At 41.0% G+C, this 14,366-nt stretch overlaps 1 protein-coding gene across 15 annotated transcripts in view; it reads left to right on the top strand.

The window, feature by feature from the left end:
* Sgip1 (SH3 domain GRB2 like endophilin interacting protein 1) overlaps nt 1-14,366 on the top strand; it is a 236,787-nt gene that overhangs the window by 120,828 nt on the left and 101,593 nt on the right. For 6 of the 15 annotated variants that reach the window (XM_008831039.3, XM_008831042.2, XM_008831041.2 and 3 more), the window contains 5 exons: nt 3,307-3,331; nt 6,051-6,122; nt 9,682-9,738; nt 11,659-11,713; nt 12,382-12,557. In XM_008831039.3, the coding sequence (XP_008829261.1) occupies nt 3,307-3,331; nt 6,051-6,122; nt 9,682-9,738; nt 11,659-11,713; nt 12,382-12,557 (385 nt within the window). Of the gene's footprint in view, nt 1-3,306; nt 3,332-4,329; nt 4,414-6,050; nt 6,123-9,681; nt 9,739-11,658; nt 11,714-12,381; nt 12,558-14,366 lie in introns of all 15 variants that reach the window. The other 9 variants (XM_008831044.2, XM_008831043.2, XM_008831047.2 and 6 more) reach the window with 3 other exon arrangements.

The following is a 14,366-nucleotide window of genomic DNA, read 5'->3' as shown; positions in this document are numbered from 1 at the left end:
CGAACTAAAATTGCAACTACCATATGATCTACAATACTACTACTGGGCATATACCCAAAGACCCTTGTATCAGCATGCCATAGAGATATTTGCACATCCATATTTATTGCTTCACCATTCACAACACCTAATAAATGAAACCAGCATAGATGTTTGTCAATAAATGGATAAAGAAAATATGGCACATATGCACAATGGAATTTTATTCAGCCATAAAAAATGGAATTGTGACATTTGGAGGGAAATGCATAGAACTAGAAATCAGGTTAAGGGAAGTAAGCAAAACCCAGAAAGACAGATATGAAATCTAGATTTAATTGTGTGTGTGCGTGTGTGTGTGTGTGTGTTTCTGTGTGTGTGTGTGTGTGTGCTGTGAACGTTGAAAGGGGACCACGAGAGAAGAGGAGGAGACCTAATGGAAAGAAGAGAGTGAAGGGGTAGAATGAAGCACTTGTGGCATAAAAGCAGACATGGAACGATTTGAGGCAGGAAGGGGACCAATAAGAAGGTGAAGGAGGATAGTTGGGGGACAGTGAAGGCAGGGAGGAGGATAAGAACAAAGTTTGTTAATGTGTGATATGATTGTTAAAATGAAGGGCTGGAGAGATGGCTCAGCAGATAAGAGCACTGACTGCTCTTGCAGAGGACCTGCATTAATTCCCAGCACCCACATGGCAGCTACAAACCGTCCTTAACTCCAGTTCCAGGGGAATCTGACACTCTCTTCTGACCTCCTTGGGCATTGCATAACATGGGTGCACTTGCATACATACAGGCAGTTCACTCATGGACATAAAATAAAAATAATAAATTTTTAAAAAGAAGAAAATGTTAAAATGAAACCAATGACTTTGTATGCTGACATAGAAATTAATTCATAAATTAAAACTTCATACTAGTAGGTAAGGAAATAACTTTAAAACACATGCCTAAGTGTCAAAGCTGATAAAAATCTACCCCCTTCCGACCCAAAATCAGATTACATAATCATTATTATTCTGGAAAATATTTAACAAATGTTTATTTACTGCATTCTAGGCACTGTTTCAGGCTCTTGACTTTTATGAACTTCTGGGATCCTCTTGACTCAGTGGGGTATATGCTATTGCCATAGCTATTTTATAGACAGGGAAATTACGACAGAAAGCAATGAAGCTGCTTGCCCAAGCTTCCCTGCTTCGTCTGCGTTGGTTGAACCCAGGTTGTCTGGTACTAGAGCAGCATTCTTTCTATATGGAGCGTATCTTTATTGTTTCATTCCCTGGCCCTGCCCAAGTCTGTGCTTATCATAAGCACATAATATTTTTCAACAAATCATAACTTTGGTCCAGTGAACTTCTTCCTGCCCTTCTATTTTAAGTGACATTTCTTTGAAACATTTAATGTTAGTTCCCAGGGCATGTCCAAAGATTCCAAGATTTCTGTCAGCTCCCATGATGTTTCAATAGTATCGTCCTCCCTGCTTCTATTCCCGTAGTGCTGATTAACCCTTTTGCCTCTGTATGGGCACAGGATGCACTAATCATGAAGGATGATGCCCTCTAACAAGGGTCTTACAGTTCAGGGAGACTGTTTGGCTTGTCTTGAAGGAGAATTGGTGGGGAAGTGGAATTATCTCATAGTCCAGAAAGAGAGACCAGTTCCAACCTTACCAAATTCTAGTGATGTCATAGTCTACCCCAAACACTTATTAATATTGTCTTCCCCACAGTACAAGTCCATTTCCAAGCACAGTTTCTAGTTGCTTTTTAATAGTATTAATACTTTCAAGCTCTCCACAAAATGAATTACAATCATGTTGTCACATAACAGCGGTTACTTTCTTGCTTCTCCCTCCCTTGCCTATCCAGTCCAGTTTCCAATTGTAACCTGAAAAGTAACTTTGCAGCCCAGTGCAGCTGCAAATGACCACTTTTATGTTCCTAGTGAAAAACCATCATGGACAAGAAAAATTATAATCAACATTTTTGAGTACTTAGTATGTGTGGGGAACAATTATCAGTTCGCTGTATGCACTACTCTACTTACACTGGCTTAGAGAGGTTAGATAACAAATTCAGAGTGACAGAACTCAGAAATGGTGAAGTCTGAACCTCCAGATTCATCTTACTCTGCAGCTGCCTTGCAGCACATCACAGCATGGTGCCACCACGGAACAGCTACCCCGGAATTCAGCAGCAGAGGGCGCCACTTAGCTAACTACCAACCTCCATCTCCTATCACAGGAGATGTAAATACAGGAAACACATACGGATGAAGGCACAAAGTCTCAAAACAGGATGAAAATGACCACAGAAGTTTCACCTCATGAAAGACCATTCAGAACCACTTACAAAGGAAAACAAATCTGTATACATGATTTACTATAGCTTTAAATGGAGTCAGTAAGAATGGGCCAGAGAAACCAGAGAGTTGGGTTAGCAGTTAAGAGGATATACTGTGCTTCCGGAGGACAGGAGTTGGGATCCCAGCACCCAAGTCAGGTGATAATTCTAGTTCCAGGGGATCAAATACCCTCTTCTAGGTGCCACACACACCCGTACTCATATGTACACATACCTACAAACACACAATTAAAAATAAATCTTTTATTTTATTTATTATTTTTATTTTATGTGTATGAGTGTATTGCCTGCATGTAAGTGAGTGCACCTGTGTCATGCAATGCTGCGGAGGTCAGAAGAGGGCGTCAAATTCCCCTGGAACTGGAGTTAAGGATGGTTTGTAGCCGCCATGTGGGTGCTGGGAATAGAATCCTGTCCTCCGCAAGAACAGTCAGTGCTCTTAACCGCTAAGCCATCTCTCCAGCCCCATAAATCTTTTTCAAAAGAGTGTGGACTAGGAGACATGGTGGCTCACACCTTTAATCCCAGCACTCACACTTGGGAGGCAGAGGCAGGCAGATTTCTGTGAGATCAAGGACAGCCTGGTCTACATAGCAAGATCCAGGCTAGTTGGGGTTACAGGCCACAGGGAGACAAAACAGAGAGGGAGGGAGGAGAGAAAGAGAGAGAGAGAGAGAGAGAGAGAGAGAGAGAGAGACTCTTACAAACAACACAGAATGAGGCACAGCACCACCAGCTGTGTCTTTGGACTTCAGCTCTTGATAAGTGTCCCCCTACCTGGCATACATGTGCTTCTCCCATGTGCCAGCATTGCCAGTACCACTGGTTTCTGTTTCCTTAACCAGTTGTTGTAATGGGAACACAGGGGAGGGTGAAGGTTGTGATTAATGATTCATGGCTCCTTGGTCTGCAACAGGAATGATTCATTTTCATAACAGCTACCAATTTCTTTTTGTTACAGAGGTTCACCAGATCGAGATGGAATGGTAAGTATCTAAATGGCCATTTTTAGTGAGTTTGCAGTCCCATATATGCTATGCTTAAATTTTCTAAAGCCCGCCCCCATTCACTGTCCCTGCCCCTCCCCCCTTTAAAACAACTTGCAGGACTTTTCAGACCTCTACCACTGTAATTCTCTCTGGTAATTGCATGGGACATGAATGTAGTCTTGATCAAGCTAAACTTATTTATTGCATTCACCTGAAACCCAGCCCAGAGCACACTCACAAACTAGCCATGGAGATGTCAGGTCAGAAGCCAGACAGTCCATACAGGGGCTGTTACAGCTGCTATTTTGTTTCTAGTTCAGTGATATAAAGCTTATAATGTGAGAATGTTCCTCTCCAGCGGCGCCACAGAGTCATAAAAGAGCAGCAAGCCAGTAAAACTGAAGGAAACTTTTCCCCTTGAGAAGTTGGGCTGCAAATACATTTTCTATATTAAATTCAAAAATAGGGAATGGTCTTAAAACCACTTGTGCCTGAATTTACAGCCTGAAGGAGGAAAATGTGTCCACTGGGTTTCAATTTAGCAGAAACCGACTCCTTGCTGGTTGCCAGATTTCTTGCTTTTCGGAAGTCTGGAGCATACAGGCTTAGGCTTGGCCATGTTGTGCTTATGGGATTCTGTCCTAGCTCCTAAAATGACTTCCTTCCCATCTAAATCAGGTCCTATTCAGAAGGTTCAAAAGAACAGCTGTTACTCAGGAAAAAAAAAAATGGACTCACATTAAGCTCACTGGGCTCGAGTGAAAATTAAAATAAACACAGTGGTTAAAAATACGTATATATTTTTAAAACCCTTTACAATATCCTACTTAATGGGGTATGAATCTCAGCTATAGCAGGAGATTTTCTCCTGCTCTTGATTCAGGGTTTTAGCTTTTGGGTGCATTTTGCCTTCTTGTGATTCTTGCTGTGAAATGTTGACAAGAGACTGAAATTGGTCAGACATTGGGTACCACTATAATAAAGGCTCTATTCAGCAGGGGAAAAAAAAGGCCCAGAAGACTCAGCTTCTGCTCACCTCTTGCTTCTGGCTCAGAGCCCTCTCCTTAACTCTGTCTCAGGTACTCTCTGCTCTCTGTGTCTCCCCTGCCTCTGGCTTGGTCCCCCCCCTGGGTCCTCTTGTCCTTTCATTCCCACCTTGGCCAGGCGCTGCTCACCCCTCTGCTCTCTGCCTTGGCTGGGTTGCGCCTTCCGACTTCTCTCACTCCACTCTGTCTTGTCTATTTTTTCTTTCTCCAAACCTCTCCTATCGTCTCTGTGGCCCCATTGCTTCCTTGCTATTCTCTGCTCTTCTGGAGAACCCCAGTTTCAGTATCGCTGAACTATGGACCACAGTACCTGACGTTGCAGATGACCGTGAACATGTGCTACACTTATGAGCCCAGATCCATCCTAGGGACTTCTCTCCTCCAGGTCTCCCTGAGCTTTCCTTATACCATTCCATGTCCTGTAAAGTTACTCAATAGCAATTATGTCCTCCCTGTTGTTAATTAGAAATGTCGTTGTAATTATTACAGAACTACTGCATTTCAGTTTCTCCAGAAATAAAACAGACCACATTCAAAAGAAGTACATTTTCTCTGAAAAAGGATGTATAGTTTCATGGATATTGGAAATTATAAGCCAGCTGTTATTTCTACCATTTGAAAATGCTCAAATTTCCCTGAAATACTTGGTCCCCAAATTCTGAAACACAACACTGTGGGCTAGAGTTAACATGCCTGTTTGTTATTGGTCTATAATAATCTCAGCCTGATTTTATTCTAAACTCAAACTTATTTCTTTAAGATCTTATGTCTGTGGATTGGAACCAGTTTGCTATGGTTGAGATAGCTTCCAGACCACTACCTTTTTAAGGCCTGACATTGACACTTGTAGTTTGACTAATGTGGTCCTGCAAACTGCATGTGGTGATATGCTCAGCTAGTGTTTATAAACTAGTTGGTAACCAAAGGGGTCTGCACAAGAGCTTCAATGTAGTGGTATTTAATTCCAGTTTCTAATATAGCCCATCATGGATAGAGGCTTGATGGCAGGACTGCGTGGTGTGAAGGTGGGCTTGCCTTCTTACCTATCACTGGCAGAACTGCTTGTTACAAGGTCAAGGCTGCAACACATTTTAACTTTTCCCTAAACAGTCCTAATTCTTCACAAATACCCTGGTACTTGGGCAATAAGGGTCATAGCCCTTACTGTGAGGTCTTTTCTGCTTATCCTAAACAGGCAAGAAGAAAAGGGCACAGGCCTGGAACTGTGTGCACTGTGGTTATCCATGACCCTCAGGGAGGCTGTGAGCAGGGAAAAGCAGAAGAACTAGGCTTTTCATACTTAGATTAGAATGACAACTGTTTTTGCTCCGTCTCTTCCTGTACGTCTTGTGTCTGTTCTCTACCTGTGCACTTAGTGCCGTCTGAATGAGGAACGGATCCACAGGGTCCCTGGTGCCCAGCCGGTCTCCCTCCTCCTCCTCTCCCCCTTCTTGGCTTAGCCAAAATGGCCTGCTGAATAGAGCCTCATTATGGGCCCCAAAGTCTACTCTTTGCTTAAATAACCCTGCCAAGATTGGCAGGCCATGCAATTTGGTCTAGAAATTGTTTCTTCTGTGATATGTTTGCTGACTCCATGTGATTCTTTATATGTGTCTTGAAGAACAAGATCCTTTAACAGCTTTTTTCTACATGAAAACAATCAATTCCAGCAGCCCAGCCCACACGAGCCACCCTACCATAGCAAAGCAGAGTGTGCGCGTGAAGGAGGAAAAAAAGCGTCGGTAAGGAAACAGACTTTAGTTTAAAATTTCCAAGGGGTTGTAGAACAGTGAGTAAGATCCCAATCTAAAATCCAGACAGCAGAGTCACCTTGACTTATTCAATGAAGTATCTCCGAATTACTTCTTAACTACCTCAGTCCAATTTTTAAATCAATCCTGTGGATTTCGTGTATTGATATTTGAACATTCCTTTCAAGAATGATCAGGACTAAGAGATTTGTGTGTTACCTTAGACATAGGACAGGGATTCAAATTTTTCAAATTTTAAAAGAAATCTGCTATCTGTAAAGATGACTTGGACTATAAAGGTCAACATGCAAACTGAGTAACATCACTTATTAGGATAATCATTATGTTAATGGTATCAGGAAATTGGCAGGACCCAGCCCTATGGAAACCAAGGTACGTAGTGGAGTCAAGGTTGCTGATCTCAGGCCACACTGCAATAGCTACAGCTGTGGTGGCTCTTAGGAAGCTTTTTATTAAAATTTGGTCCCTTGCCATACTTGCCACATTTCAAAGACTATATAGTCAGGCACATCTATTGACCACCTACTGAACATCAAATAGAACAGGCCATTCTCACAGCCAGTTCTACTGAAAATTGCTGTTCAGTAAGATTATTTGTGAAATGATTTAAGTCTACTTTGGAGGAGAGAAGATAATAATTCAGCAGCACATCGTGTATTTTTATCTCTACTCACCCGAAGATTATTGTGTAGTTGTAAGCTAACCTCAAAAAAGAGGGGCATTCACAACGGAAACAGAACGTCGATGAATGCACAATTAAGAGAAAATGTTACTATACTTATTGATTTACCCCATCATGTTGTCTGAGGATAGATATTAAGATAACCAAAATGATACATATTAAAGCAAGCTCAACCGCCTTTAAATAATAGTCAAACACTCAAATAGTAAAAGCTGTGCTAGGGGCCGGCATGGGGGAGCACACCTTTAATCCTAGCACTCTGGAGGTGGAGGAAGACAGACCTCTGTAAATTCACAGCCAGCCTGATCTACATTGTGAGTTCTGGGCCAGCCAGGGCTACATAGTGAGACCCTGTCTCTAAAATAAAGCAAAGCAAAAACAAACAAACAAACAAAAACAAAACTGTGGTAGGAATGTGTTTTTTTTAAAAAAATAAAAAGGGAAAAATAAATGAATGTGTTACTCCAATTCCAAGAAGAAGAAAAAAAAAAAATCACCATTTAGGTATTGGTGAGGAACTGATGCTGTTTTTGCCATTAGGTCTGGTCAAGAGACATTTCCCCACTGCATTCTTTCCTGCTTCTTCAAAGGTTTTCATTTGAAAATTAATAGAGCCATAAGCTGTACCCTGGGCAATGTTTAAAACAAGAATTACTTTTTCTTTGGGCTTAGCCAGAAGAATTCCAGCTAGAATCTAGCCTAACTTTAGTGGTAATTTTCACTTGTGAAATGAAAAATTCTGTGTGTGTGTGTGTGTGTGTGTGTGTGTGTGTGTGTGTGTGTGTGTTGTATCTCTGACAGTGACAGTGCTACCTGTGTGTGTGTGTGTGTGTGTGTGTGTGTGTGTGTGTGTGTTGAATATCTGACAATGGTATTGCTACAATCTGTTGTCTGCATTTAGTATTTGTTTTTAAAATGCTTCTTATAAAGAAAAAATTACGTAGGCTTTGCTTTTCCTTTATCTCAATCTTCCATTGGTTTCCATGGAAATAAGGAAATGTTCACAAGGCCTAAATCTTGAAATTTAGTAATTTCTTTATGTAAGTATTGTATATGTGTTGTCAAGAAAAAAATATACTTTCATATGTATGTGCACACACACATGTAAGTTATTCATCTGAACATAAAAGTGTCTTGGTTTTGATGAGCTTTAATTATAGGGATAGTATTATCAGAGAAGCAAGCTATATGTAGATCTTTGGAAATTTTGAGTTCTGTTATATACCTAATTTCTTTGGTTTTATAATAACAATTCTTTGTATGAAGGAGTTGTTTTCAAAGTAGGAGGCAGTGTTACATTGATCACACAATTCAAAATTCATGAGTTTATATCTCTGAAATCAACTTCATTAATTTGATTCCCTATTATTGTAAGTTAACCTTTATATTGATCTTAGATATTACACTTTCTTAGGAATTGAAGCATTTTCAACGAAATAGTATACAAATTGACAAATCAGGAACTTAGAGAATATTATGAAAAGGAAATAGAAGGCAAACCCATTTCCAGGGAGAGATTACTGACGTTATTAAATTGGCTATGTTCTCAACAATAGCATTATAAAGTACACATAGAGAGAGCTGATGTGATATGTTTCTTAAAAGTCCTTTTGTGCTAAGTGGGAAGAATATCACTGAAACTCTAATTTAATAGTGGTGATGCCCTTGCAGTATGCATCCTTGCTGAGCCACTGCCCATCCAACAGTCCACACTCAGTAAGCGTCACTCATGGTCATGGTTATTCTGGGTTTTCTAGCAATCTCTGCACATATCTGAAAAGCTTCCTCCTCACCTATCTGTCAAATTGGATACTCACCACCTACACTAACCCAGGTGGCCTTATTTGTGATTGCAAAATTAGAGGTCCTGTCCTTGAGGCTCATGCACCACCATTTGATTGATATGTGTTGTTCTGAAGTCTGCCATTGCTCAACAACAGATCATCGTCATTGTCCTGTGTGTTAAATACAAGAATGTCATTGAGCAGCCCCTTCATCACTAACCTGATCGGTGTTTTTGTCCTTCCCTTCAAAAAAGTAGATAACTTTGTTAGTTTCCACTTGGGGGTTGCCACATCCTTGGTCAAATACTTGTGTTCTTATATCACAATTATACTAGGAGCCAAAATAAAATGTTAAGACAAGCAAGAGACAGAACGGTGCTGATTGGCAGTCTACTTGCACTGGTATGAGATCAAGGAGGCTCAGGACACATAAAAGGAAGCCCACCATTAAGCTTCAAATTCCATTTTCATAATTTGATAAGAAAAGCCTTTTGGAAAGAATATCAATATTATTTTTAGTAACTAGCAGCTGAATGAACTAATCTAGAGCTGACTTCCTTTATATTTTACCAATTGAGTCAATGGCAAAAAATGTTAAGAGATTAATGACTCAGGTAAATAGTCTTTGGATATGTTGAAACTAATTGTATATATGTTAGCAATTTAGAAGTCAAAATGTTTTCATCTAAAATATATCTATATGAGTATGGCTTTGGTCCCTAAAGGTATGAGGATTACGTCACATAGGCACTACAAATCCGTCAGCAATTGAGTAAGATTTGAACAGCTAGCTGTGAATACCCTGTGCCTAGGTTGCACAGTCTTGTGAACTACATAGGTTGGCTTCTCATGCAGTGCTGTGGCGGCTGCATTTACCATCACGTATGCCAATATGGTTTTACCACAGGATGCTCTAATTTGCCATTTCCACGCTGGATTTTGATAGCTCATGCTAAATACAGTTAAGAGTTATTAAGTGGGAGATTTTTTCTTTTGGTTCCGTTGTGGTTTTCTTTTAAATTCGAATGTTTCCCTTCTAAATTTGTTTTCAAATTTATTACAGAAGAAAAGCAATGGGGCACCGAATGGATTTTATGCAGAAATTGATTGGGAAAGATATGTGAGTATAAGAGTTGTTTTTCTTTATGTATTTACACCTTAAAAATGAATTGAGGCTCTCATTTATATAGTGGGACATGGAAATAAAGTGAACAACTGTCCATTTTATTAGGAAACGTCTGGCATGTTTAGAATGGTTAATGGGGTGAACTGTACTAGAGTCCATCAACCCGGCTTTTGGCCCCTCTAAGTACCAGTTGTAGATGGCCACAAATAGTCGGTACAACAGTTCCCCTGTGCCACTCTTACCAGGACTCAGTCACCTAATTGCTTGGACATTCCAGGAGTGTATGTAGCCCACAGGTGTGTTCAAAAGACTTTTTTTCCTTATACTAACTCTAGGTGTTTCAGGAGTGGTTCTATTTCTAAGCAGCTTTGAGTGTGGAAGCAACCGAGTTAACTGCTAAGCTTTGATTTCATGGTGACTACTATATAGTTCAAATTTTGCCCAGGTCAAGTGACAGTCGGTTAATACTTCTCGGGGAGAAGCTGAGATCTAAATTTTCCTCATAAATTCTTCACAAAGCTGATTAACACCATTACCATACACTTCACTAACCACAGCTGGACAGACTGTTGGAGCCCACCTGGACCACCCTCAGATTTCTAATCATCTAGAACACATAAATCACTTGACATAAGATATCTCTCGGTGCTGCCTTTCTAATCTCAGCTTCAGCAGGGCCACCCTGCAGTCCGTCCTCATGTCAGCTGAAGATACAGTCTCAAAGTGCCTGGAGTCAAGGCCCAAGGTGAACACATGCCTGCATGTCGTCTGATTTTATCTGGTTTCCTTATTAGCCATGGGGCTTCTTCTTCCCACATAGTGCCATTATGTCATCGATGAGGCTGTGTCACATGCTTATAATAGGAACTAAGATGTAGAATATAAATCCCAATAACTCACACTGCCTCTTATTGTTCCTGCCTTTTCCCCATAAATGTTAGCAGTCTGCTATTAGATTGCATTCAGCCGGCAGTCAGTTGCCCAAGAGTGGAGCATAGAAACCTTAGAAACTTCTCAAAACTTCCCTTCTCTTTTTCTCCTATGACTATTCTTTTACCAAGAACTAACCATTCCTTCAAATGTCCTTGGTTCTTCCCATTCTACCACCAGAACTTGATTTATATTCTAAGCAACTGATACACTTTTAAATGAGTGATCTTTCTCCTGTCCCAATCTCCCCGTATCATTCTGCTCCCACCATGTCCTACTGTGACTGAGAAACTGCATCAGCTCTAGCAGGACGAAACTCCTGCCTTAGCATGCAGGCCACCAAGGTCTGTTGCCCAGTCCGCACTGTCCGAATCCTTTCCTAGTTCTGTCATCCTTGTTTCCTCTGCCTTCCCCACATGAATCATACAGTGTCTACTCCCGCCATGGTATCCCAAGGCCAGGCTCTTCCCACCACCTGGGGAGAGACCTGTACCCTGTCCTCTGTCTGCACAGAGAGGCTCAAGCTGCCCTCCCTAATTCTTGCAAACTAAAGCGACATCCCCTGATTTTAATTCCTATCTAACACTGATGTCTTGTGCTGTTTTCCTTTTTAATTTATGCCTCACAAAAATATTTCCATTTTTCTGTGGGCAAATAGTTTGCATTCCCCCAGGTTGCTTAGCACAGTCTGTGGCTTAGAGGAAAAGCTTGTAAGTTCTCTTTGAATGCTTTCTTTCACTGGGGGTCCTCGCGAGCTTTCTTTCACTGGGGGTCCTCGCGAGCTTTCTTTCACTGGGGGTCCTCGCGATATCCTCAAATAAAGAGAGAAACATAAACTGCCTAGCATTCACTTCTAAAAGTTAAAGCCTCATCCCCTTAGGGTAAGAGATTTGTCTATATCTTTAAGTAGAAGATTCTAAAAGCACAACAGTTCTTCCATCACATCAGGATAATGACCATTTAACATACATTTGTATCTTATAGAACTCACCTGAGCTGGATGAAGAAGGTTACAGCATCAGACCGGAGGAACCCGGCTATATCCTTTCTTTTGTAAATTTTTAATTTGTATTCCCTCTCAGAAAACAGTAAACTAAATTCAAGTTTCACAGAAGAGATGAAATAGCTTAACCTACTATTCCTAATATCAAAGATGGAAAATAGCCCAGAGGACAACCTGAAGGCTGGCAAGCAGGCATTTACCTTTATCTATTCATAGACTATAGAGAGTGAGGAGATGTAGAAAACTGTGTGCTTGCACACTATGGCCCTAGCTTGTCTGCTAAACCCTGATAGCAACATCATTTACAGTGAGTACAAAATAGCTCTTCCTGTCCTCTCTCTCCAGTTCCCCTCTGAAAGGCTCTAGCAACCCTCCTTCATTCTCGCCAACTCCAAAGCACTCTTCACAGATGCCCTTGGTCCGTGGTCAGGTAATAAGTAAGCTCGTGAGGGCCTGTCTATGAGCAGAGTACACCATGCGAAAGCCACCTGCCACTGAAATACAGGATCCTGACCGCTGTTCCTTGGAGTTCACTGTCCTTGTCAGGTTCTGAGGGAAGGTGAATAAACCCAAACCTTCTCCTCCTTTGTTGTGTTCCTTCCTGCCACCCGAGGCTGCCTTTGCTGCCTACAAGCCATCACTCCTGTTTCCTTTGCATCATCGCGTCCCAGTAGAAGAGCTAAGTGTCTTTAACTGTGTTCTACCTACCAAAGGAAAGCACTTTTATTCTTCAAGCGAATCCGAAGAGGAAGAAGAATCACACAAGAAATTCAATATCAAGATTAAACCATTGCAGTCTAAAGGCATTCTTAAGAATGCTGCAACTGTCGACGAACTGAAGGCTTCCATAGGCAACATTGCACTTTCCCCATCACCTGTGGTGAGTGGAGTTTCTATGTTACCCTTTGGTGAGCTTGGACAGAGAGCCAGGTGCTACCATAGGGGCTAAAAACCGTGTACAGTTCATCTTAGGAGCTCTATCACCCATGAGCACCGTATCTCACCCCTTTTATACTGCAGTTTCTGTGCCTTGCAAAATAGCAAAATGCACGAACTTATGTTTCCTTGTATTTTCTTACACACGTCATAGGAAAGAAGAAAACCCAAAAGTTTATCCAGACTTCCTTCTGAGGCAGGCTTAATAATTTTAAAAAGATATGAAGTTCACAGATTTGCTAATACTGTTTTAAAAACACATCTCTGTTCCCTTCTTCATGAGAATACATGAAAACTAAGAAAAACTGCTTTTAAAAAAATTGCTTGCCTGGGGTTGGAGAGATGGCTCAGCGGTTAAGAGCGCTAGCTGCTCTTGCAGAGGCTCAGGGTTTGGTTCCCAGCACCCATATGGCAGCTAACAACCATCCATAACTCCAGTTCCAGGGATCCAGTGCTATCTTCTGACCTCTGTGGGCATTATATGACAGAGGCACACTTAACATACATGCAAGAAAAGCATTCATACACATAAAATAAAAATAATTAATAAAATATTTTAAAAATCTTTTTCTTGTGATGCTCCAAAATCGTAGTAAACGTATAAAAATAATCTAACTAGATTTCCAAAACTCATTCGTCATTATATTTTATTCTCAAGTAGCTTTAAATATTCTTGCCTTTTAGGCACCCTAAGTATAGGTATTGCCTTACTTATAGTATTTAAATTGGTCTTTGCCACAATGTGTGCTTCCTCTTCCCATTCCCGTCTATGTCATTTCTGCAGTTACTGGATTCTGAGTTCCGACATCTCGAGTATCCTCTCTGTGGGTTGATCAGCATCAACACTGTAGTCTAAAGCTAGCTATGAGCTCATGGGTAAGCTCCCTAAGAAACAGCAAGGTGTTCTTGGTGTCTTCAGGGCACATTCCCCCTCTGCAGGGTGCTTAATAGACACTGAACCACTTTCCAGGGGCTTCTGGAACTATCTCAGCTAACCCATTAAAAAGAATTGTAGGAGCTGGAGAGATGGCTCACTGGTTAAGAGGACTGGCTGCTCTTGCGGAAGACCCAGGTTGTTTCCAGCACCCATAAGCTAGCTAACAGTAGTCCCTAACTCCAGTTCAAGGGACAGGACGCCCTCTTCTGCCTGTCAGCGGGTACTGCATGCACATGGACCACCTACTTGCATGCAAATAAACACTCATAAACATAAAAAAATTAATTAATTAAATAAACCAAAAAAATTTTTTTTAATTGTAATTGTTCCTCCTTTGAGAACAAACTTTTTGCATGTCTAGGATATCCTTAATGTTTAGAGGGACTTTTATCACTCCTGAGGGCACCAATTAAAATCATTGCTAATTGTAACCAGCCATAGCAGGTGGTCCTTCCGGTAATTTTTAATCCAGTCATTTTTAACCTTGACATGTATTCCTGAAAAAAAACAATATGAAATAGTTTCTTTCTCCTCTACAATGGGAAGTGCAGACTTTTTAAAAAATATTTTATTTATTATTCTTTATTTTATTTTATGTGTATGCATGTATTGCCTGCATGTAGGTAAGTGTACCCATGCCGTGCAATGCCCACGGAGGACAGAAGAGGCTTTCAGAAGATCCCCTAGAACTGGAGTTATGGACAGTGGAGTTATGGACAGTTGTTAGATGCCATGTGGGTGCTAAGATTCAAACCCAGGTCTTCTGCAAGAACAACCATTGTTCTTAACTACTGAGCCATCTCTCCAGCCCCACAT

The sequence above is a fragment of the Nannospalax galili genome, unplaced genomic scaffold (genome assembly GCF_000622305.1).
Source record: "Nannospalax galili isolate Female #2095 unplaced genomic scaffold, S.galili_v1.0 scaffold553, whole genome shotgun sequence".
NCBI classification, from domain to species: Eukaryota; Metazoa; Chordata; class Mammalia; order Rodentia; family Spalacidae; genus Nannospalax; species Nannospalax galili.
This window is presented reverse-complemented; position numbering and strand designations above follow the sequence as displayed.